This window comes from Heptranchias perlo, chromosome 26 (assembly GCF_035084215.1).
Source record: "Heptranchias perlo isolate sHepPer1 chromosome 26, sHepPer1.hap1, whole genome shotgun sequence".
Classification (NCBI taxonomy): Eukaryota; Metazoa; Chordata; class Chondrichthyes; order Hexanchiformes; family Hexanchidae; genus Heptranchias; species Heptranchias perlo.
Window position 1 is genome coordinate 43,925,068 of NC_090350.1, and position 22,776 is coordinate 43,947,843.

General features: G+C 46.1%; 1 protein-coding gene across 1 annotated transcript; it reads right to left on the bottom strand.

Moving 5' to 3' along the window:
• Positions 1-1,742: 1,742 nt before the first annotated feature.
• On the bottom strand, positions 1,743-21,824 carry LOC137342785 (probable serine/threonine-protein kinase clkA). The gene is given in 4 exon segments (XM_068006963.1): positions 1,743-1,845; positions 1,847-3,051; positions 3,310-3,404; positions 21,758-21,824. Coding segments are annotated over 4 exon segments (1,470 nt in total).
• Between the last annotated feature and the right edge of the window lie 952 nt (positions 21,825-22,776).

Below are 22,776 nucleotides of genomic sequence, written 5' to 3' on the forward strand. Positions count from 1 at the left end.
TATTTACCAGGGAGGCCAACATGGTGGGCATGACATGAGAAGAAGAGATCAAAAAAGATAGAAAGACATTTAAGATGGAAAGGGGGGAGATAATTGATAAACTAATCAAACTTAGAGAGGATAAAACCCCTGGTCCAGATGGATTGTATCCGCGCATATTAAAAGAAGTTAGGGAGGAGATAGCACAGACACTATTACATATATATAAAAATCAATTAGAAAAGGGAATAGTGCGAGAGGACTGGCAGACAGCGAATGTGATTCTTATATTTAAAAAGGGAGATAGAACAAGTCCAAGCAACTATCGACCAATCAGCTTAACGTCGGTGGTAGGAAAGATATTGGAATCTTTACTCAAAGATGCAACAGAAAAACATCTAGAAACCGAAAATATAATAAAGAATAGTCAGCACGGATTTCAAAAGGGAAGGTCATGCTTGACCAACTTTATTTAATTCTTTGAAGAAGTAACAGAAAGGGTAGACGATGGTAATGTAGTGGATGTAATATAGATTTCCAAAAGGCCTTCGATAAGGCACTGCATTGTAGATTCATGACTAAGGTCAGAGCATGTGGAGTCAGGGGACAAGTAGCAGAATGGATGGCAAGCTGGCTACAAAACAGAGATTGGGGGTTAAAGGTAGTTACTCAGACCAGCAAAAGGAAGGAAGTGGTGGTCCACAGGGATCGGTGCTGGGCCCACTGTTGTTCACCATTTACATCAACGATTTGGACTTGGGAATCCAAAGTACAATTTCAAAATTTGCAGACAACACCAAATTGGGGGGTATAGTTAATACAGAGGAGGATTGTGACAAAATACAGGAAGACGTTAATAAACTTGCAGAATGGGTGTGGAATTGGCAAATGAATTTCAATATAGATAAGTGTGAGGTATTACATTTTGGTAGGAAGAATAAGGGAGCCACATACTGCTTGGATAATAAGAGTCTAAATGGGGTAGAGGAGCAGAGGGATCTGGGGTTCAGATACACAAATCACTAAAAGTAGCGACGCAGGTTAATAAGGCCATAAAAAAGGCAAATCAAGCACTGGGTTCATTTCCAGAGGGATAAAATCAAAAAGCAGAGAAGTTATCTTAAAGTTGAATAGAACCTTTTTTAGACCGCACTTGGAATATTGTGCACAGTTCTGGTCTCCATATTATAAAAAAGATATAGAGGCACTGGAGAAGGTGCAAAAACGATTTACAAGAATGATACCAGAAATGAGAGGTTATATCTATCAGGAAAGATTGAACAGACTGGGGCTCTTTTCTCTCGAAAAGAGAAGACTGAGGGATGACTAGATAGAGGTCTTTAAGATTATGAAAGGGTTTGATAGGGTGGATGTAGAGAAGATGTTTCCACTTGTGGGGGAGACCAGAACTAGGGGCCATAAATATAAGATAATCACTAATAAATCCAATAGGGAAATCTGGAGAAACTTCTTTACCCAGAGAGTGGTGAGAATGTGGAACTCGCTCCCACAAGGAGTAGTTGAGATGAATAGCACAGATGCATTTTAGGGGAAGCTGGATAAACACATGAGGGAGAAAGGAATAGAAGGATATGCTGATAGGAATAGATGAAGTAGGGAGGGAGGAGGCTCGTGCAGAGCATAAACACCGGCACGGACCAGTCGGGCTGAATGGCCTGTTTCTGGGCTGTACATTCTATGTAACTGCACATGTCAGTGACCCTCACTGTGATACAGGCAAAATCTTAACATATCCATCAATATCAGAAACCCGCAGAAATTTCAAGGTTAAGATTAACTTTCTCTCTGCTGCTGTTGTTATTATTCCTGTTGTTACTGTTATTATTGTTACTGTTATAACTTATTATTGTTACTGTTATTACTGTTATTATTGTTACTGTTATTACTGTTATTATTGTTACTGTTATTATTGTTACTGTTATTACTGTTATTATTGTTACTGTTGTGGTTATAGTTACTGTTTTTATTATTGTTACTACTGTTACTGTTGTTATTATTGTTACTGTTATTATTGTTACTGTTGTTATTATTGTTGCTGTTATTGTTGCTGTTATTATTGTTACTGTTATTATTGTTACTGTTGTGGTTATAGTTACTGTTGTTATTATTGTTACTGTTATTATTGTTACTGTTGTTATTATTGTTGCTGTTGTCATTGTTACTGTTATTGTTATTGTTACTGTTGTTATTATTGATACTGTTATTGTTTGTGTTGTTATTATTGTTACTGTAATTATTGTTAGTGTTGTTATTATTGTTACTGTTATTATTGTTACTGTTATTGTTATTATTATGGTTGTTATTATTGTTACTGTTATTGTTACTGTTGTTATTATTGGTATTACTGTTATTATTGTTACTATTGTTCTTATTCTTACTGTAATTGTTACTGTTATTATTGTTACTGTTATTATTGTTACTGTTGTGGTTATAGTTACTCTTGTTATTATTGTTACTATTATTATTGCTACTGTTTTTATTATTGTTACTGTTATTCTTACTGTTGTTATTATTGTTACTGTTATTATTGTTACTATTGTGGTTATTGTTACTGTTATTATTGTTACTGTTATTGTTATTACTGTTATTGTTATTATTGTTACTGTTATTATTATTACTATTATTGTTACCATTGTTATTATTGTTACTGTTATTATTGTTACTGTTATTATCATTACTGTTATTGTTATTATTGTTACTGTTATTATTGTTACTGTTATTATTATTACTGTCATTGTTATTATTGTTACTGTTATTATTGTTACTGTTATTATTATTACTATTATTGTTACTGTTGTTATTATTGTTACTGTTATTATTGTTACTGTTATTATCATTACTGTCATTGTTATTATTGTTACTGTTATTATTGTTACTGTTATTATTATTACTATTATTGTTACTGTTGTTATTACTGTTACTGTTATTATTATTACTGTTATTGTTATTATTGTTACTGTTATTATTGTTACTGTTGTTATTATTACTATTATTGTTACTGTTATTATTATTGTTGCTGTTGTTATTATTGTTACTGTTATTGTTACTGTTGTAAGGAATCTTACAACACCAGGTTATAGTCCAACAAATTTATTTTAAAATCACAAGCTTTCGGAGATTATCCCCTTCGTCAGATGAATGAATGAAAAGGTTCTCAAATCGCATATCTTATACTATGTTGGGACAGCATCACACCAATCAAAAGGTGTCGTTGTTATTCAAACAGGCCAGTCACGGAGAACAGCACGTCCCAGTACACTCGATATACATTGTGTCGATTACACAGGCAGGCAGAAAGAAACTCAAAATGGCAGAGAGAGAGTTGTTATTATTGTTACTGTTATTATTGTTCACAATAATTTTCAGACATGATGAGGAATTGTAAGAACTATGAGCAGGATAAACTAGAATCCATAAAAATCCTGAGTCTTGAATCTGTAAATTTGTTCAGCAGTGGATTGTGTAGATAAGGACCATGCAAAGGTGTTAACGGTAGTTTCCATGCGTGAGGTTGCGAACAGACAAAAAAATTAGAATTTTGATCCATCTGGGCTGTAAACCAGCCTCCCGGCTGTCCTCTCCCCTCCCGGCTGTCCTCTCCCCTCCCGGCTGTCCTTTCCCCTCCCGGCTGTCCTTTCCCCTCCTGGCTGTCCTCTCCCCTCCCGGCTGTCCTCTCCCCTCCCGGCTGTCCTCTCCCCTCCCGGCTGTCCTCTCCCCTCCCGGCTGTCCTCTCCCCTCCTGGCTGTCCTTTCCCCTCCCGGCTGTCCTTTCCCCTCCCGGCTGTCCTTTCCCCTCCCAGCTGTCCTTTCCACTCCCAGCTGTCCTTTCCCCTCCCGGCTGTCCTTTCCCCTCCCAGCTGTCCTTTCCCCTCCTGGCTGTCCTCTCCCCTCCCGGCTGTCCTCTCCCCTCCCGGCTGTCCTTTTCCCTCCCGGCTGTCCTCTCCCCTCCCGGCTGTCCTCTCCCCTCCCGGCTGTCCTTTCCCCTCCTGGCTGTCCTTTCCCCTCCTGGCTGTCCTCTCCCCTCCCGGCTGTCCTTTCCCCTCCTGGCTGTCCTTTCCCCTCCTGGCTGTCCTCTCCCCTCCCGGCTGTCCTTTCCCCTCCCGGCTGTCCTTTCTCCTCCTGCCTTTAGTCTTTCTCCTCCTGCCTTTAGTCTTTCTCCTGCTACTTTATCGACATCTGCCTCCTAACTTTCTACCTGCTCCCTTTTTACTCTTGAGGGATGTAACATCTCCAACATGACTAGGTGAACAGACTGTTGTGTCCAACATACTAGCAATGTTGCTTTAAGAATGCCCTGGGATTATTTCAAACTCTCTATTGCTAATCTACACCCTTTCTCCTCCTTCAGTTGTTTGGCTTTCATAAGCCGCTTCCAGTCCCTGTATCTTAATCTATTGCAGACCGATATTCTTGACACTTGGAGCTGCCCTCATTTGCTCAATCAACTTTATCCTTCACTGAGTTGCAGATTTTGCTCTAGTTTCCTGATATCTTCCTTCAGCAATGTGGTTGATTCTTAATCACCCTCTGAAATGGCCTAGCAAGCCACTCAGTTGTAAAATCTCGCTACGAAAAGTCATAAGAATAAAACCGGACGGACCACCCGGCATCGGACCACCAGGCACCGGACACGACAACGGCAAAACACCAAGCCCAGTCGACCTTGCAAGGTCCTCCTTACTAACATCTGGGGACTTGTGCCAAAATTGGGAGAGCTGTCCCACAGACTAGTCAAGCAACAGCCTGACATAGCCATACTCACAGAATCATACCTTTCAGCCAACGTCCCAGACTCTCCCATCACCATCCCTGGGTATGTCCTGTCCCACCGGCAGGACAGACCCACCAGAGGTGGCGGTACAGTGATATACAGTCAGGAGGGAGTGGCCCTGGGAGTCCTCAACATTGACTCTGGACCCCATGAAATCTCATGGCATCAGGTCAAACATGGGCAAGGAAACCTCCTGCTGATTACCACCTACCGTCCTCCCTCAGCTGATGAATCAGTCCTCCTCCATGTTGAACACCACTTGGAGGAAGCACTGAGGGTAGCAAGGGCACAGAATATACTCTGGGTGGGGGACTTCAATGTCCATCACCAAGAGTGGCTCGGTAGCACCACTACTGACCGAGCTGGCCGAGTCCTGAAGGACATAGCTGCCAGACTGGGCCTGCGGCAGGTGGTGAGCGAACCAACACGAGGGAAAAACTTATTTGACCTCGTCCTCACCAATCTACCTGTCGCAAATGCATCTGTCCATGACAGTATTGGTAGGAGTGACCACCACACAGTCCTCGTGGAGATGAAGTCCCGTCTTGGCACTGAGGACACCATCCAACGTGTTGTGTGGCACTACCACCGTGCTAAATGGGATAGATTCAGAACAGATCGAGCAGCTCAAAACTGGGCATCCATGAGGCGCTGTGGGCCATCAGCAGCAGCAGAATTGTATTCCAGCACAATCTGTAACCTCATGGCCCGGCATATTCCTCACTCTACCATTACCAACAAGCCAGGGGATCAACCCTGGTTCAATGAGGAGTGTAGAAGAGCATGCCAGGAGCAGCACCAGGCGTACCTAAAAATGAGGTGCCAACCTGGTGAAGCTATTACTCAGGACTACATGCATGCTAAACAGCGGAAGCAACATGCTATAGACAGAGCTAAGCGATTCCACAACCAACGGATCAGATCAAAGCTCTGCAGTCCTGCCACATCCAGTCGTGAACGGTGGTGGACAATTAAACAACTAACGGGAGGAGGAGGCTCTGCAAACATCCCCATTCTCAATGATGGCGGAGTCCAGCACGTGAGTGCAAAAGACAAGGCTGAAGCGTTTGCAACCATCTTCAGCCAGAAGTGCCGAGTGGATAATCCATCTCAGCCTCCTCCCGATATCCCCACCATCACGGAAGCCAGTCTTCGGCCAATTCGATTCACTCCACGTGATATCAAGAAACGGCTGAGTGCACTGGATACAGCAAAGGCTGTGGGCCCCGACAACATCCCAGCTGTAGTGCTGAAGACTTGTGCTCCAGAACTAGCTGCGCCTCTAGCCAAGCTGTTCCAGTACAGCTACAACACTGGCATCCACCCGACAATGTGGAAAATTGCCCAGGTATGTCCTGTCCACAAAAAGCAGGACAAATCCAATCCGGCCAATTACCACCCCATCAGTCTACTCTCAATCATCAGCAAAGTGATGGAAGGTGTCGTCGACAGTGCTATCAAGCGGCACTTACTCACCAATAACCTGCTCACCGATGCTCAGTTTGGGTTCCGCCAGGACCACTCGGCTCCAGACCTCATTACAGCCTTGGTCCAAACATGGACAAAAGAGCTGAATTCCAGAGGTGAGGCGAGAGTGACTGCCCTTGACATCAAGGCAGCATTTGACCGAGTGTGGCACCAAGGAGCCCTCGTAAAATTGAAGTCAATGGGAATCAGGGGGAAAACTCTCCAGTGGCTGGAGTCATACCTAACACAAAGGAAGATGGTAGTGGTTGTTGGAGGCCAAGCATCTCAGCCCCAGGGCATTGCTGCAGGAGTTCCTCAGGGCAGTGTCCTAGGCCCAACTATCTTCAGCTGCTTCATCAATGACCTTCCCTCCATCATAAGGTCAGAAATGGGGATGTTCGCTGATGATTGCACAGTGTTCAGTTCCATTCGCAACCCCTCAGATAATGAAGCAGTCCGAGCCCGCATGCAGCAAGACCTGGACAACATCCAGGCTTGGGCTGATAAGTGGCAAATAACATTCGTGTCAGACAAGTGCCAGGCAATTACCATCTCCAACAAGAGAGAGTCTAACCACCTCCCCTTGACATTCAACGGCATTACCATCGCCAAATCCCCCACCATCAACATCCTGGGGGTCACCATTGACCAGAAACTTAACTGGACCAGCCATATAAATACTGTGGCTACGAGAGCAGGTCAGAGGCTGGGTATTCTGCGGCAAGTGACTCACCTCCTGACTCCCCAAAGCCTTTCCACCATCTACAAGGCACAAGTCAGGAGTGTGATGGAATACTCTCCACTTGCCTGGATGAGTGCAGCTCCAACAACACTCAAGAAGCTCGACACCATCCAGGACAAAGCAGCCCGCTTGATTGGCACCCCATCCACCACCCTAAACATTCACTCCCTTCACCACCGGCGCACCGTGGCTGCAGTGTGCACCATCCACAGGATGCACTGCAGCAACTCGCCAAGGCTTCTTCGACAGCACCTCACAAACCCGCGACCTCTACCACCTAGAAGGACAAGAGCAGCAGGCACATGGGAACAACACCACCTGCACGTTCCCCTCCAAGTCACACACCATCCCGACTTGGAAATATATCGCCGAACCTTCATCGTCGCTGGGTCAAAATCCTGGAACTCCCTCCCTAACAGCACTGTGGGAGAACCGTCACCACACAGACTGCAGCGGTTCAAGAAGGCGGCTCACCACCACCTTCTCAAGGGCAATTAGGGATGGGCAATAAATGCCGGCCTCGCCAGCGACGCCCACATCCCGTGAACGAATAAAAAAAAAAGTTGTCACAGAGCTGTCTATTCAGCTCTTCTTTCTGTTTTTATACCATCCTCTCTTGTTTTTCCCATTCTTTTACTTTCTCTCTTTACTCTTGGGGTGAATTTGTTTCCTTGCATTCTTCTACTGCCCTGCAAGTGGCAGCACTGAGCTGCTCTTCCCTATTCCTGCCGTCTCACCAAGTCCACGTCCCGCACTGAACACAGGAAAGTGTCGCAGCGGCAAACGCTAAAGCCCACCCACCCGACCCTGTACTAACCCCCCTCCATCACTCACCCACCCGACCCTGTACTAACCCCCCTCCATCACCCACCCACCCGGCCCTGTACTAAACCCCCCTCCATCACCCACCCACCAGACCCTGTACTAACCCCCCTCCATCACTCACCCACCCGACCCTGTACTAACCCCCCTCCATCACCCACCCACCCGACCCTGTACTAACCCCCCTCCATCACTCACCCACCCGACCCTGTACTAACCCCCCTCCATCACCCACCCACCAGACCCTGTACTAAACCCCCCTCCATCACCCACCCACCAGACCCTGTACTAAACCCCCTCCATCACCCACCCACCCGACCCTGTACTAACCCCCCTCCATCACCCACCCACCCGGACCCTGTACTAACCCCCCTCCATCACCCACCCACCCGACCCTGTACTAAACCCCCCTCCATCACCCACCCACCCGGACCCTGTACTAACCCCCCTCCATCACCCACCCACCCGGACCCTGAACTAAACCCCCTCCATCGCCCACCCACCCGACCCTGTACTAAACCCCCTCCATCGCCCACCCACCCGGACCCTGTACTAACCCCCCCTCCATCACCCACCCACCCGACACTGTACTAAACCCCCTCCATCGCCCACCCACCCGACCCTGTACTAACTCCTCTTCATCACCCATCCCCTCAAATATCTATCCAGTTCTCCCTTGCATTTTGCCCCACTCTCTGCCACTGGCAAGGCTGGCATTTATTGCCCATCCCTAGTTGTCCTGAGAAGATGGCTTGCTGGGCCTCTTCAGAGGAGTTAAGAGTCAACCACGTCAGTGTGGGACTGGAGTCACAGATAGGCCCAGGGCGGCAGGTTTCATTCCCGAAAGAAGCTAATGAACCAGTTGGGTTTTTACAACAATCCGACAGCTTCATGGTCACTGTTACTGAGACCGGCTTTTTATTTCCAGATTTTGTTTTAAACTGAATTCTAATTGTCCAATTGTTGGTCCCACGAGTCTGAAGCCAAGGGGCAGGAAGGGGCAGGAAGCAGGAAGGGGCAGGAAGCAGGAAGGGGCAGGAAGCAGGAAGGGGCAGGCAGGAAGCAGGAAGGGGCAGGAAGCAGGAAGGGGCAGGAAGCAGGAAGGGGCAGGAAGGGGCAGGAAGCAGGAAGGGGCAGGAAGGGGCAGGAAGCAGGAAGGGGCAGGAAGCAGGAAGGGGCAGGAAGGGGCAGCAAGGGGCAGGAAGGGGCAGGAAGCAGGAAGGGGCAGGAAGGGGCAGGAAGCAGGAAGGGGCAGGAAGCAGGAAGGGGCAGGAAGGGAAGGGGCAGGAAGGGGCAGGAAGCAGGAAGGGGCAGGAAGGGAAGGGGCAGGAAGGGGCAGCCTTCTCCTCCACCTCCACTGAGAAGGTGGCCCATTCTCACCCAGTCCTCACTCTTTAGTATCTCCAGATCGGGTCTGATCAAGACTCTGTATAACTGAATCATCATTTCCTCACCTTATATTATTCGAACCTCCTTGAGATAAAGGCCAACATTCCATTAGGCTTTTTGATTGCTGTGAACCAGCTTTTAGTGATTTGTGTACCTGGATACCCAAATATTCCACAGTTCCTGGGGTCTCAGCGTTAAAAAAAAAATTCTGATTTGTCTTTCTCGGATCCAGAGTGGATGACCCTACACTTGCCCACGTTGAACTCCATCTGCCACAGTTTTACCCACTCACTTAATCTGACTATGTTCCTTTGTAACTTCCTGCTCCCATCCACACAACTTACTGTGCCTCCTAACTTAGTGTCATTTGCAAATTTGGATATACAATTCTATTCCTTCAGCCAAGTCATTAATATATACAGTGAAAAGCTGAGGCCCCAGCACAGATCCCTGGGGAACACCATGTGTCACATCCACCAATCAGAGAACGAACCTTTTATCCCTATTCTCTGGCTCCCACCTCCCAACCAATTACCAACCCATGTCACGAGGTTGCCTTCAGTCCTGTGTGCTCTCATTTTTACTCATAATCTCTGGTGCAGAACCTGATCAAATGCCTTCTAGAGGTCCATGTACATGTTACCTCTTGTCTCAATTCTTTCGCAGTATTCCGGATACTCAAACCTCCATTAATGAAAGCCTGGTATGGGCGATGTTTTGTTCAACAACTACATGGAGAGGCTCCACTGCATTTGCCTCCTGCACAGTTTAAGTGTGTCAGTTGTTAGGTCACAGCTCACAGATAAACTCTACTTGTCCGCAATTGCTAGGGGACAGCATGTTGCTAAGAGATCGCACACAGAGTGTGCTGTACTTGCTTTGTTCATTGGAGAATGTTCCCAGTTATGTCTCCCAACAAGATTTTATTCTTTACCTATTTTCTTGCCAATGCCTCTTGTGTCTGACCTCCACAGGTCCTCCTGCGCCCGGGAGGGAGCGATGAACAGTGGCGACTGGGCCTTCTCCACAGCTCTTCACCTTTTTTATTTATTTGTTCACGGGATGTGGGCGTCGCTGGTGAGGCCGGCATTTATTGCCCATCCCTAATTGCCCTTGAGAAGGTGGTGGTGAGCCGCCTTCTTGAACCGCTGCAGTCCGTGTGGTGACGGTTCTCCCACAGTGCTGTTAGGAAGGGAGTTCCAGGATTTTGACCCAGCGATTATGAAGGAACGGCGATATATTTCCAAGTCGGGATGGTGTGTGACTTGGAGGGGAACGTGCAGGTGGTGTTGTTCCCAAGTGCCTGCTGCTCTTGTCCTTCTAGGTGGTAGAGGTCGCGGGTTTGGGAGGTGCTGTCGAAGAAGCCTTGGCGAGTTGCTGCAGTGCATCCTGTGGATGGTACACACTGCAGCCACAGTGCGCCGGTGGTGAAGGGAGTGAATGTTTAGGGTGGTGGATGGGGTGCCAATCAAGCAGGCTGCTTTATCTTGGATGGTGTCGAGCTTCTTGAGTGTTGTTGGAGCTGCACTCATCCAGGCAAGTGGAGAGTATTCCATCACACTCCTGACTTGTGCCTTGTAGATGGTGGAAAGGCTTTGGGGAGTCAGGAGGTGAGTCACTCGCCGCAGAATACCCAGTCTCTGACCTGCACTCGTAGCCACAGTATTTATATGGCTGGTCCAGTTAAGTTTCTGGTCAATGGTGACCCCCAGGATGTTGATGGTGGGGGATTCGGCGATGGTAATGCCGTTGAATGTCAAGGGGAGGTGGTTAGACTCTCTCTTGTTGGAGATGGTCATTGCCTGGCACTTGTCTGGCTGCTCCAATATCATAACTGAAAGGATCTCCTTGTATGTTGGAGCCCTGAGACCTGTGATCATCCTTGATTACTCTTTCCTGAACCTGCTCCAACCCTGCTGCACCATCACCAGCAGGTCATACTGAGGAGACACACATGCAAGGTTCATTTTAACTTCACAGCAGAGTTTTGGATGAGCCGAGGTTTACAGAGGATGGAAAATGGGAGGCCGGCCAGGAGAGCATTGGAATAGATCGTCTGTTTTTAGTGGTGTTGGTGAGGGAGGAATATTGGGCAGGAGAGCAGGAGAACTCCCTGTTCTTCTTCGAACAATGACATGGGATCTTTTACATCCACCTGAGTGAGTGGAAAGGGCCTTGGTTTAAAGTTTACCCTCACAACCCTCCCTCAGTATTCTGGGGAGTCGACAGTCCAGATTGCTGCTGATGTAATTACTGAGCTGCCTGTATCTTCTCCAGATCATTAATGAAAATAACAAACAGAGAAGACTCAACACTTGACCTGGGAAACCTCACTCCTCACCCCTTTTTCCCCATCCGGGTATCAGCTCAGCTGTCTTGTGAAACGTGGCTTGGGTTTGATATTTAGAATCATAGAATCATAGAATCATAGAAGTTACAACATGGAAACAGGCCCTTCGGCCCAACATGTCCATGTCGCCCAGTTTATACCACTAAGCTAGTCCCAATTGCCTGCACTTGGCCCATATCCCTCGATACCCATCTTCCCCATGTAACTGTCCAAATGCTTTTTAAAAGACAAAATTGTACCCGCCTCTACTACTGCCTCTGGCAGCTCGTTCCAGACACTCACCACCCTTTGAGTGAAAAAATTGCCCCTCTGGATCCTTTTGTATCTCTCCCCTCTCACCTTAAATCTGTGCCCCCTCGTTATAGACTCCCCTACCTTTGGGAAAAGATTTTGACTATCGACCTTATCTATGCCCCTCATTATTTTATAGACTTCTATAAGATCACCCCTTAACCTCCTACTCTCCAGGGAATAAAGTCCCAGTCTGTCTAACCTCTCCCTGTAAGTCAAACCATCAAGTCCCGGTAGCATCCTAGTAAATCTTTTCTGCACTCTTTCTAGTTTAATAATATCCTTTCTATAATAGGGTGACCAGAACTGTACACAGTACTCCAAGTGTGGCCTCACCAATGCCCTGTACAACTTCAACAAGACATCCCAACTCCTGCATTCAATGTTCTGACCAATGAAACCAAGCATGCTGAATGCCTTCTTCACCACCCTATCCACCTGTGACTCCACTTTCAAGGAGCTATGAATCTGTACTCCTAGATCTCTTTGTTCTATAACTCTCCCCAACGCCCTACCATTAACGGAGTAGGTCCTGGCCCGATTCGATCTACCAAAATGCATCACCTCACATTTATCTAAATTAAACTCCATCTGCCATTCATCGGCCCACTGGCCCAATTTATCAAGATCCCGTTGCAATCCTAGATAACCTTCTTCACTGTCCACAATGCCACCAATCTTGGTGTCATCTGCAAACTTACTAACCATGCCTCCTAAATTCTCATCCAAATCATTAATATAAATAACAAATAACAGCGGACCCAGCACCGATCCCTGAGGCACACCGCTGGACACAGGCATCCAGTTTGAAAAACAACCCTCTACAACCACCCTCTGTCTTCTGTCGTCAAGCCAATTTTGTATCCAATTGGCTACCTCACCTTGGATCCCATGAGATTTAACCTTATGTAACAACCTACCATGCGGTACCTTGTCAAATGCTTTGCTAAAGTCCATGTAGACCACGTCTACTGCACAGCCCTCATCTATCTTCTTGGTTACCCCTTCAAAAAACTCAATCAAATTCGTGAGACATGATTTTCCTCTCACAAAACCATGCTGACTGTTCCTAATCAGTCCCTGCCTCTCCAAATGCCTGTAGATTCTGTCCCTCAGAATACCCTCTAACAACTTACCCACTACAGATGTCAGGCTCACTGGTCTGTAGTTCCCAGGCTTTTCCCTGCCGCCCTTCTTAAACAAAGGCACGACATTTGCTACCCTCCAATCTTCAGGCACCTTACCTGTAGCGGTGGATGATTCAAATATCTCTGCTAGGGGACCCGCAATTTCCTCCCTAACCTCCCATAACGTCCTGGGATACATTTCATCAGGTCCCGGAGATTTATCTACCTTGATGCGCGTTAAGACTTCCAGCACCTCCCTCTCTGTAATATGTACACTCCTCAAGACATCACTATTTATTTCCCCAAGTTCCCTAACATCCATGCCTTTCTCAACCGTAAATACCGATGTGAAATATTCATTCAGGATCTCACCCATCTCTTGTGGTTCCGCACATAGATGACCTTGTTGATCCTTAAGAGGCCCTACTCTCTCCCTAGTTACCCTTTTGCCCTTTATGTATTTGTAGAAGCTCTTTGGATTCACCTTTGCCTGATCTGCCAAAGCAATCTCATATCCCCTTTTTGCCCTCCTGATTTCTCTCTTAACTCTACTCCGGCAATCTCTATACTCTTCAAGGGATCCACTTGATCCCAGCTGCCTATGCATGTCATATGCCTCCTTCTTATTTTTGACTAGTGCCTCAATCTCCCGAGTCATCCAAGGTTCCCTACTTCTACCAGCCTTGCCCTTCACTTTATAAGGAATGTGCTTACCCTGAACCCTGGTTAACACACTTTTGAAAGCCTCCCACTTACCAGACGTCCCTTTGCCTGCCAACAGACTCTCCCAATCAACTTCTGAAAGTTCCTGTCTAATACCATCAAAATTGGCCTTTCCCCAATTTAGAATTTTAACTTTTGGGCCAGACCTATCCTTCTCCATAGCTATCTTAAAACTAATGGAATTATGATCACTGGTCCCAAAGTGATCCCTCACTAACACTTCTGTCACCTGCCCTTCCTTATTTCCCAAGAGGAGGTCAAGTTTTGCCCCCTCTCTAGTCGGGCCATCCACATACTGAATGAGAAATTCCTCCTGAATACACTCAACAAATTTCTCTCCATCCAAGCCCCTAATGCTATGGCTGTCCCAGTCAATGTTGGGAAAGTTAAAGTCCCCTACTATTACCACCCTATTTTTCTTGCAGCTGTCTGTAATCTCCTTACATATTTGCTCCTCAATTTCCCGTTGACTATTTGGGGGTCTGTAGTACAATCCTATCAAAGTGATCTCTCCCTTCTTATTTTTCAGTTCTACCCATATAGACTCCGTGGGCGAACCCTCGGATATATCCCCTCTCACTACTGCCGTGATGTTCTCCCTAATCAAGAACGCAACTCCCCCTCCTCTCTTACCTCCTGCTCTATCTTTCCTATAGCATCTGTACCCTGGAACATTGAGCTGCCAGTCCTGCCCCTCCCTTAGCCATGTTTCAGTAATAGCTATAACATCCCAGTCCCATGTACCCATCCATGCCCTGAGTTCATCTGCCTTGCCCATCAGACTTCTTGCATTGAAATAAATGCAGTTTAATCTAGACTTCCCTTGGTCTTTGCCCTGCTTTCTCAGACCATCTGTCCGGTCATGTTCTGTACACTCTCCCTTACTGCCTTTTGTTTCTGTCACCACTTTATTTCCCACTGACTTCCTGCATCGGTTCCCATCCCCCTGCCACATTAGTTTAAACCCTCCCCAACAGCACTGGCAAACACTCCCCCTAGGACATTGGTTCCAGTCCTGCCCAGATGCAGACCGTCCAATTTGTACTGGTCCCACCTCCCCCAGAACCGGTTCCAATGGCCCAGGAATTTGAATCCCTCCAGCTTGCACCATCTCTCAAGCCACGTATTCATCCTAGCTATCCTGTCATTCCTACTCTGACTAACCCGTGGCACTGGTAGCAATCCTGAGATTACTACCTTTGAGGTCCTACTCTTTAGTTTAACTCCTAACTCCCTAAATTCAGCTTGTAGGACCTCATCCCGTTTTTTACCTATATCGTTGGTACCTATATGCACCACGACAACTGGCTGTTCACCCTCCCCCTCCAGAATGTCCTGCAGCCGCTCCGAGACATCCTTGACCCTTGCACCAGGGAGGCAACATACCATCCTGGAGTCTCGGTTGCGTCCGCAGAAACGCCTGTCTATTCCCCTTACAATCGAGTCCCCTATCACTATAGCTCTGCCACTCTTTTTCCTGCCCTCCTGTGCAGCAGAGCCAGCCACGGTGCCATGAACCTGGCCACTGCCACCTTCCCCTGATGGCCCGGATGTTTAAGGGAGTGGATATAGAGGCCAGGAGAGTCCAGGAGAGGCCAGGAGAATCCAGGAGAGGCCAGGAGAATCCAGGAGAGGCCAGGTGAGTCCAGGAGAGGCCAGGAGAATCCAGGAGAGGCCAGGTGAGTCCAGGAGAGGCCAGGTGAGTCCAGGAGAAGCCAGGAGAGTCCAGGAGAGGCCAGGTGAGTCCAGGAGAGGCCAGGAGAATCCAGGAGAGGCCAGGTGAGTCCAGGAGAGGCCAGGTGAGTCCAGGAGAGGCCAGGAGAGTCCAGGAGAATCCAGCAGAGGCCAGGAGAGTCCAGGAGAATCCAGGAGAGGCCAGGAGAGGCCTAGGCCTGATTCACTGGGGCGACACTTCAGCTGAAGTGTTACAACCAGTTTCAGTGCCCCTGGGCTGGAGAGAGGACAAATCAACCCTGGGTCCTGCTCCTTAGGGTATATCATGAGTATACAGGGGGCTTAGGGTATAACGTGAGTATACAGGGGGCTTAGGGTATATCGTGAGTATACAGGGGGCTTAGGGTATATCGTGAGTATACAGGGGGCTTAGGGTATATCGTGAGTATACAGGGGGCTTAGGGTATATCGTGAGTATACAGGGGGCTGGACAGTATGCGCATGGACATCAGGTGAGAACAGGATTGGGCTTGGTTGTGATGCCTCCTGCAGGCAAATAGCCTGACAACACTCATCTCATTGTCCAGTTTCACAATGGCCCCTTGGTGAACTCCCGAAGAGGAGCTGGTGCTGATATCCCAGTGAGACTCCGTGCGTTCAGGAAAAGGGAGGGGGGAAATTCTGGGAAAAAAACTTAAGAAAACTCATTCTGGGGCTGTGGGCATCACTGGTGAGGCCGGCATTTGTTGCTCGTCCCTCATTGTCCTGAGACGGTGCTGGTGGGCCTTCTCAAACTGCAGTCTGTGTGCTGTTTTATTCTTGTTATTCTTGGTAGTAGTTTGATACAATTGAGAGGCTCGCTTCAGAGGGCAGTAAAGACTCAACCACATCGGTGTGGGACTGGAGTCACATTTAGGCCCAGACCGGGTAAGGACGGCAGGTTTCCTTCCCTAAAGGGGACATTAGTGAACCAGTTGGGTTTTTATGACAATCCAACAGCTTCACGGTCACTTTCACTGAGACCAGCTTTTTATTTCCAGATTTTTAAACTGAATTCAAATTCCCAAACTGCCCATGGTGGGATTTGAACTCGCGTTCTCAGGATAACATAACTCCTACACTACTGTACTCTGATTGGTGTTCGTGCTCAAGACTCAAATAAATGCAATCCAGGTTGTGTTTTATAAAGGGGGCTCTCACTGTGAGGAGTCTTTCTTAGTCTGTTGCTCACTTGATCGCGATGATGTCATAGAATGATACAGCACGGGAGGCCATTCACCCCATCGTGCCTGTGCCGGCTCTTTGAAAGAGCTGTCCAATTAGTCCCACTCCCCCGCTCTTTCCCCAGAGCCCTGTAAATTTCTCTCCTTCACGTATTTGTCCAATTCCCTTTTGAAAGTTATTATTGAATCACCACCCTTTTCAGGCAGCGCATTCCAGATCATTACAACTCGCTGTGTAAAAAGAATGTTTGCTCATCTCCCCTCTGGCTCTTTTGCCGATCACCTTAAATCTGTGTCCTCTGGTTACCGACCCTTCTGCCACTGGAAACAGTTTCTCCTTATTTACTCTATCAAAACCGTTCATGATTTTGAACACCTCCATTAAATCTCCCCTTAATCTTCTCTGTTCTAAGCTTCTCCAGTCTCTCCACATAACTGAATTCCCTCATCCCTGACACCATTCTAGTAAATCTCTTCTGCACCCTCTCTAAGGCCTTGTCATCCTTCCTAAAGTGTGGTGTCCAGAATTGGCCACAATACTCCAGCTGAGACCTAACCAGTATTTTATAAAGGTTTAGCATAACTTCCCTGCTTTTGTACTCTGTGCCTCTATTAATAAAGCCCAGGATCCCAAATGCTTTTTAACAGCCTTCTCAACTTCTCCTGCCTCCTTCAAAGATTTGTGTATGTACACATATATACTCTCTCTGTTCCTGCACCCCCTTTAAAATTGTGCCATTTAGTTTATATTGCCTCTCCTCATTTTTCCTACCAAAATGTATCACTTTACACTTCTCTGCGTTAAATTTCATCTGCCATGTGTCTGCCCATTTCACCAGTCTGTCTCTGTCCTCCTGAAGTCTGTTACTATCCTCCTCACTGTTTACTAAATTTCCGAGTTTCATGTCACCTGCAAACTTTGAAATTATGCCCCATTCCCAAGTCCAGGTCATTAATATATTATCAAAAAGGGCAGTGGTCCTAATACCGACCCCTGGGGAACACCACTGTATACTTCCCTCCAGTCTGAAAAACAACCATTCACCACTACTCTCTGCTTTCTGTCCCTTATATAATCCCATATCAATGATTTGGATAAGGGAACCAAATGTAATGTTTCCAAGTTTGCTGACGACACAAAACTAGGTGGGATTGTGAGTTGTGAGGAGGATGCAAAGAGGCTTCAAGGCGATTTAGACAAGTTGAATGAGTGGGCAAATACATGGCAGATGCAGTATAATGTGGATAAATATGAAGTTATCCACTTCGGAAGGAAAAACAGAAAGGCAAAGTATTATTTAAATGGTGATAGATTGGGGAATATTGATGTACAAAGGACCTGGGTGTCCTTGTACACCAGTCACTGAAAGCAAACATGCAGGTGCAGCAAGCAGTTAGGAAGGCAAATGGTATGTTGGCCTTCATTGCAAGAGGATTTGAGTACAGGAACAAGGATGTCTTACTGCAGTTATACAGGGCCTTGGTGAGACCACACCTGGAGTATTGTGTGCAGTTTTGGTCTCCTTTCCTAAGAAAGGATATACTTGCCATAGAGTGAGTGCAGCGAAGGTTCACCAGACTGATTCCTGGGATGGCAGGGCTGTCGTATGAGGAGAGATTGGGTCGACTCGGCCTGTATTCACTCGAGTTTATAAGAATGAGAGGGGATCTCATTGAAACATATAAAATTCTGACAGGGCTAGACAGACTGGATGCAGGGAGGATGTTTCCCCTGGCTGGGGGGTCCAGAACGAGGGGTCACAGTCTCAGGATACGGGGTAGGACATTTAGGACTGAGATGAGGAGAAATTTCTTCACTCAGGGTGGTGAACCTGTGGAATTCTCCACCACAGAAGGCAGTGGAGGCCAAGTCACTGAATATATTTAAGAAGGAGCTAGATAGATTTCTAGACACAAAAGGCATCAAGGGGTATGGAGAGAGAGCGGGAATATGGTATTGAGATAGAGGATCAGCCATGATCATATTGAATGGCGGAGCAGGCTCGAAGGGCCGAATGGCCTGCTCCTGCTCCTATTTTCTATGTTTCTCTGAGCCAATTTTGTATCCATGCTGCCACTGTCCCTTTAATCCCACGGGCTTTAATTTTGCTAACGAGTCTATTATGTGGCACTTTATCAAATGCCTTTTGAAAGTCCATATACACACCATCAACCTCACTACCCTCATCAACCCTCTCCGTTACTTCATCAAAGATCTCAATCAGTTAGTCAAACATGATTTGCGGAGGTACCTTGAGGATATTTTTTATGTGAATCAGGTGTTTTCAAACAATTAAACAGATTTCCAAACACCTTTCCATAAAAGCAGTTCCTATGTATATATACTTGTATATATCTATGTATATATACTTGTATATATCTATGTATATATACTTGTATATATCTATGTATATATACTTGTATATATGAGGTACACAGGTATGAAGTATTGTTTACCTCATACAAGGTTTGAGATATGTCGCAGTTCAGTCCCGATGTTGCTCCTGGGGCAGATGTCACGCTCTGGTGTTACTGTGTAATAAGGAGCTGTGTTGGGGATTCAGTTCTCACCCCCCGGCATCAATGTACATTTAGAAACATGGCTACTGATCAGTTAATGGAGTCATCCAGGGGCGATGACAGTGTGACACCAGGCAGAATGCAGACTGGCCGTGTCTGACATTCTAAACTCTTTCACCACTGCTGCTGCTACTTTGGCTAATAGGATCCGTCAGAGACATCACACAGGCAATGTTTCCATAGCGATGTCCTTGGCTGCTCCCAACTGTTGTGAAAACCACATTGACCCCACACAGCAAGTATTATAACTCAGGCCTGAGATTCTACTGAACCCATGTCAGAACGAGCATGGCTCATTAATGATCTAAAATCACCCAACATTTCCTAGTGTCACACTGCTCACAGCTGCAATCCTGCCTCCTCTCCACCCCTCAGGCAGCTCACTCGGCCTAGGATTATAGGAACACAGGAACAGGAGTAGGCCATTCAGCCCCTCGTGCCTGCTCCGCCATTTGATAAGATCATGGCTGATCTGTGATCTAACTCCATATACCTGCCTTTGGCCCATATCCCTTAATTCCTTTGGTTGCCAAAAAGCTATCTATCTCGGATTTAAATTTAGCAATTGAGCTAGTATCAATTGCCATTTGCGGAAGAGAGTTCCAAACTTCTACCACCCTTTGTGTGTAGAAATGTTTTCTAATCTCACTCCTGAAAGGTCTGGCTCTAATTTTTAGACTGTGCCCCCTACTCCTAGAATCCCCAACCAGCGGAAATAGTTTCTCTCTATCCACCCTATCCGTTCCCCTTAATATCTTATAAACTTCGATCAGATCACCCCTTAACCTTCGAAACTCTAGAGAATACAACCCCAATTTGTGTAATCTCTCCTCGTAACTTAACCCTTGAAGTCTGGGTATCATTCTAGTAAAACTACGCTGCACTCCCTCCAAGGCCAATATGTCCTTCCGAAGGTGCGGTGCCCAGAACTGCTCACAGTACTCCAGGTGCGGGCTAACCAGAGTTTTGTATAGCTGCAGCATAACTTCTGCCCCCTTGTACTCCAGTCCTCTGGATATAAAGGCCAGCATTCCATTAGCCTTATTGATTATTTTCTGCACCTGTTCATGACACTTCAATGATCGATGTACCTGAACCCCTAAGTCCCTTTGGACATCCACTGTTTTTAACTTTTTACCATTTAGAAAGTACCCTGTTCTATCCTTTTTTTGATCCACAGTGGATGACCTCACATTTGTCCACATTGAATTCCATTTGCCACAGTTTTGCCCATTCACCTAATCTATCAATATCGCTTGTAATTTTATGTTTTCATCTACACTGCTTACAATGCCACCAATCTTTGTGTCATCGGCAAACTTAGAAATGAGACTTTCTATGCCTTCATCTCAGCCGTTAATAAATATTGTGAATAATTGAGGCCCCAAGACAGATCCCTGCGGGACTCCACTAGTCACATCCTGCCAATGTGAGTACCTGCCCATTATCCCTACTCTCTGTCGCCTTTTGCTCAGCCAACTTCCTAACCAAGTCCGTACTTTTCCCTCAATTCCATGGGCTTCTATCTTAGTTAACAGTCTCTTATGTGGGACTTTATCAAATGCCTTCTGGAAGTCCATATAAATAACATCCATTGACATTCCCCTGTCCACTACTTTAGTCACCTCTTCAAAAAATTCAATCAGGTTTGTCAGGCACGACCTACCTTTCACAAATCCATGCTGGCTCTCTCTGATTAACTGAAAATTCTCGAGGTGTTCAGTCACCCTATCCTTAATTAGAGACTCCAGCATTTTCCCCACAACAGTTATTAGGCTAACTGGTCTATAATTCCCTGATTTCCCTCTCTTTCCTTTCTTAAAAAGTGGAGTGACATGTGCAATTTTCCAATCCAGATGGACGGTTCCTGAATCTAGAGAACTTTGAAAGATTATAGTTTGGGCATCTGCAATGTGCTCACCTACTTCCTTTAAAACCCTGGGATGGAAACCATCTGGTCCCGGGGATTTGTCACTCTTTGGTGCTATTATTTTCTTCATTACTGTTGTTTTACTTATGTTAATTTTATCGAGTCTCTGTCCTCGATTCAATATTAGTTTTCTTGGGATTTCCGGCATGCTATCCTCTTTTTCGACTGTAAATACTGACGCAAAGTAATTGTTCAACATGTCCGCCATTTCCCCATTGTCAATGACAATATCCCCACTTTCAGTTTTTAAGGGGCCAACATTGTTCCTGACCACCCTCTTTTTCCTAATATAACTATAAAAGTTCTTTGTATTGGTTTTGATATCCCTTGCGAGTTTCTTTTCATACTCTCTTTTTGTAGCTCTTACTATCTGTTTTGTGACCCTTTGTTGATCTTTGTATCTTTCCCATTCGCCAGGATCTGTGCCATTTTTTGTCTTTTTGTATGCCCTTTCCTTATGTCTTATACTGTCCCTTACCTCTTTAGTTGTCCATGGCTGTTTTTTTTGACAACTAGAGTTCTTGCCCCTCAGGGGTATAAACCGATTCTGTATCACGTTAAATGTTTCTTTAAACATTTCCCACTGATCATCAGTCGTTTTACCCATTAACAGATTTGCCCAGTTTACTGTGGACAGTCTCTGTCTCATCCCATTGAAGTCGGCCTTACCCAAGTCTAGAATCTTGGCAGCTGGTTCACTTTTTTCCCTTTCAAACACTACATTGAACTCGATCATGTTATGATCACTATTGGATAGATGTTCACGCACAGTTAAGCTGTTAACTAAATCTGGTTCATTACTCATTACTAAATCTAGTATGGCTTGCCCCCTTGTTGCCTCTAGGACATACTGCTGTAGAAAACTATCCCGGACACACTCAAGAAATTCACTACCTTTCTGACAGTTGCTAGTCTGCTTTTCCCAATCAATGTGAAGGTTAAAGTCCCCCATTAAGACCACTATGCCTTTCTTACACGCTTGTCTAATCTCTGCATTTATACAATCTAGCACTTCAGAGCTGCTGCCAGGGGTCCTATACACAACTCCCACTATAGTCTTAGATCCTTTCCTATTTCTCAATTCAACCCATAAGGTCTCTGTTGGCTGCTTACCTCTCGTTATGTCCTCCTTTATCATTGAAGTGATTTCATCTCTAATCATTAAGGCTACTCCTCCCCCTCTTCAATTTTCCCTATCTCTCCTGTAGACCTTATAACCCGGTATATTTAGTTCCCAATCCTGACCATCCTGCAGCCAAGTCTCAGTAATAGCTATCATGTCATCCCCTCCAATTTGAATTTGTGCCTGTAGTTTATTTAATTTATTCCTTATACTCCGTGCATTTGTATATAGAACTCTTAGTTGGGCCACACACCCTAGCCTGACCTTCAGCTTTGATGCTGGGTTAATCGCCTTACGCCTTCTAGTTTTCACTTTATCTGTCGTGCCTAAAGTACACTCTCTTTCTGCTGCTCTACGCTTTTCCCTTTCACTTGTTCTTGAACAACTGTTTGTACTATTTGTATTGTAAATTTCCCCTGGGTCTTCCCCTCTCTTGCTGCTCTCAACTTTATTCCCTTCTGACTCCCCGCTCAGGTTCCCATCCCCCTGCCACTCTAGTTTAAACCTTCCCCAACAGCACTAGCAAACACCCCCGCGAGGACATTGGTCCCGGTCCTGCTCGGGT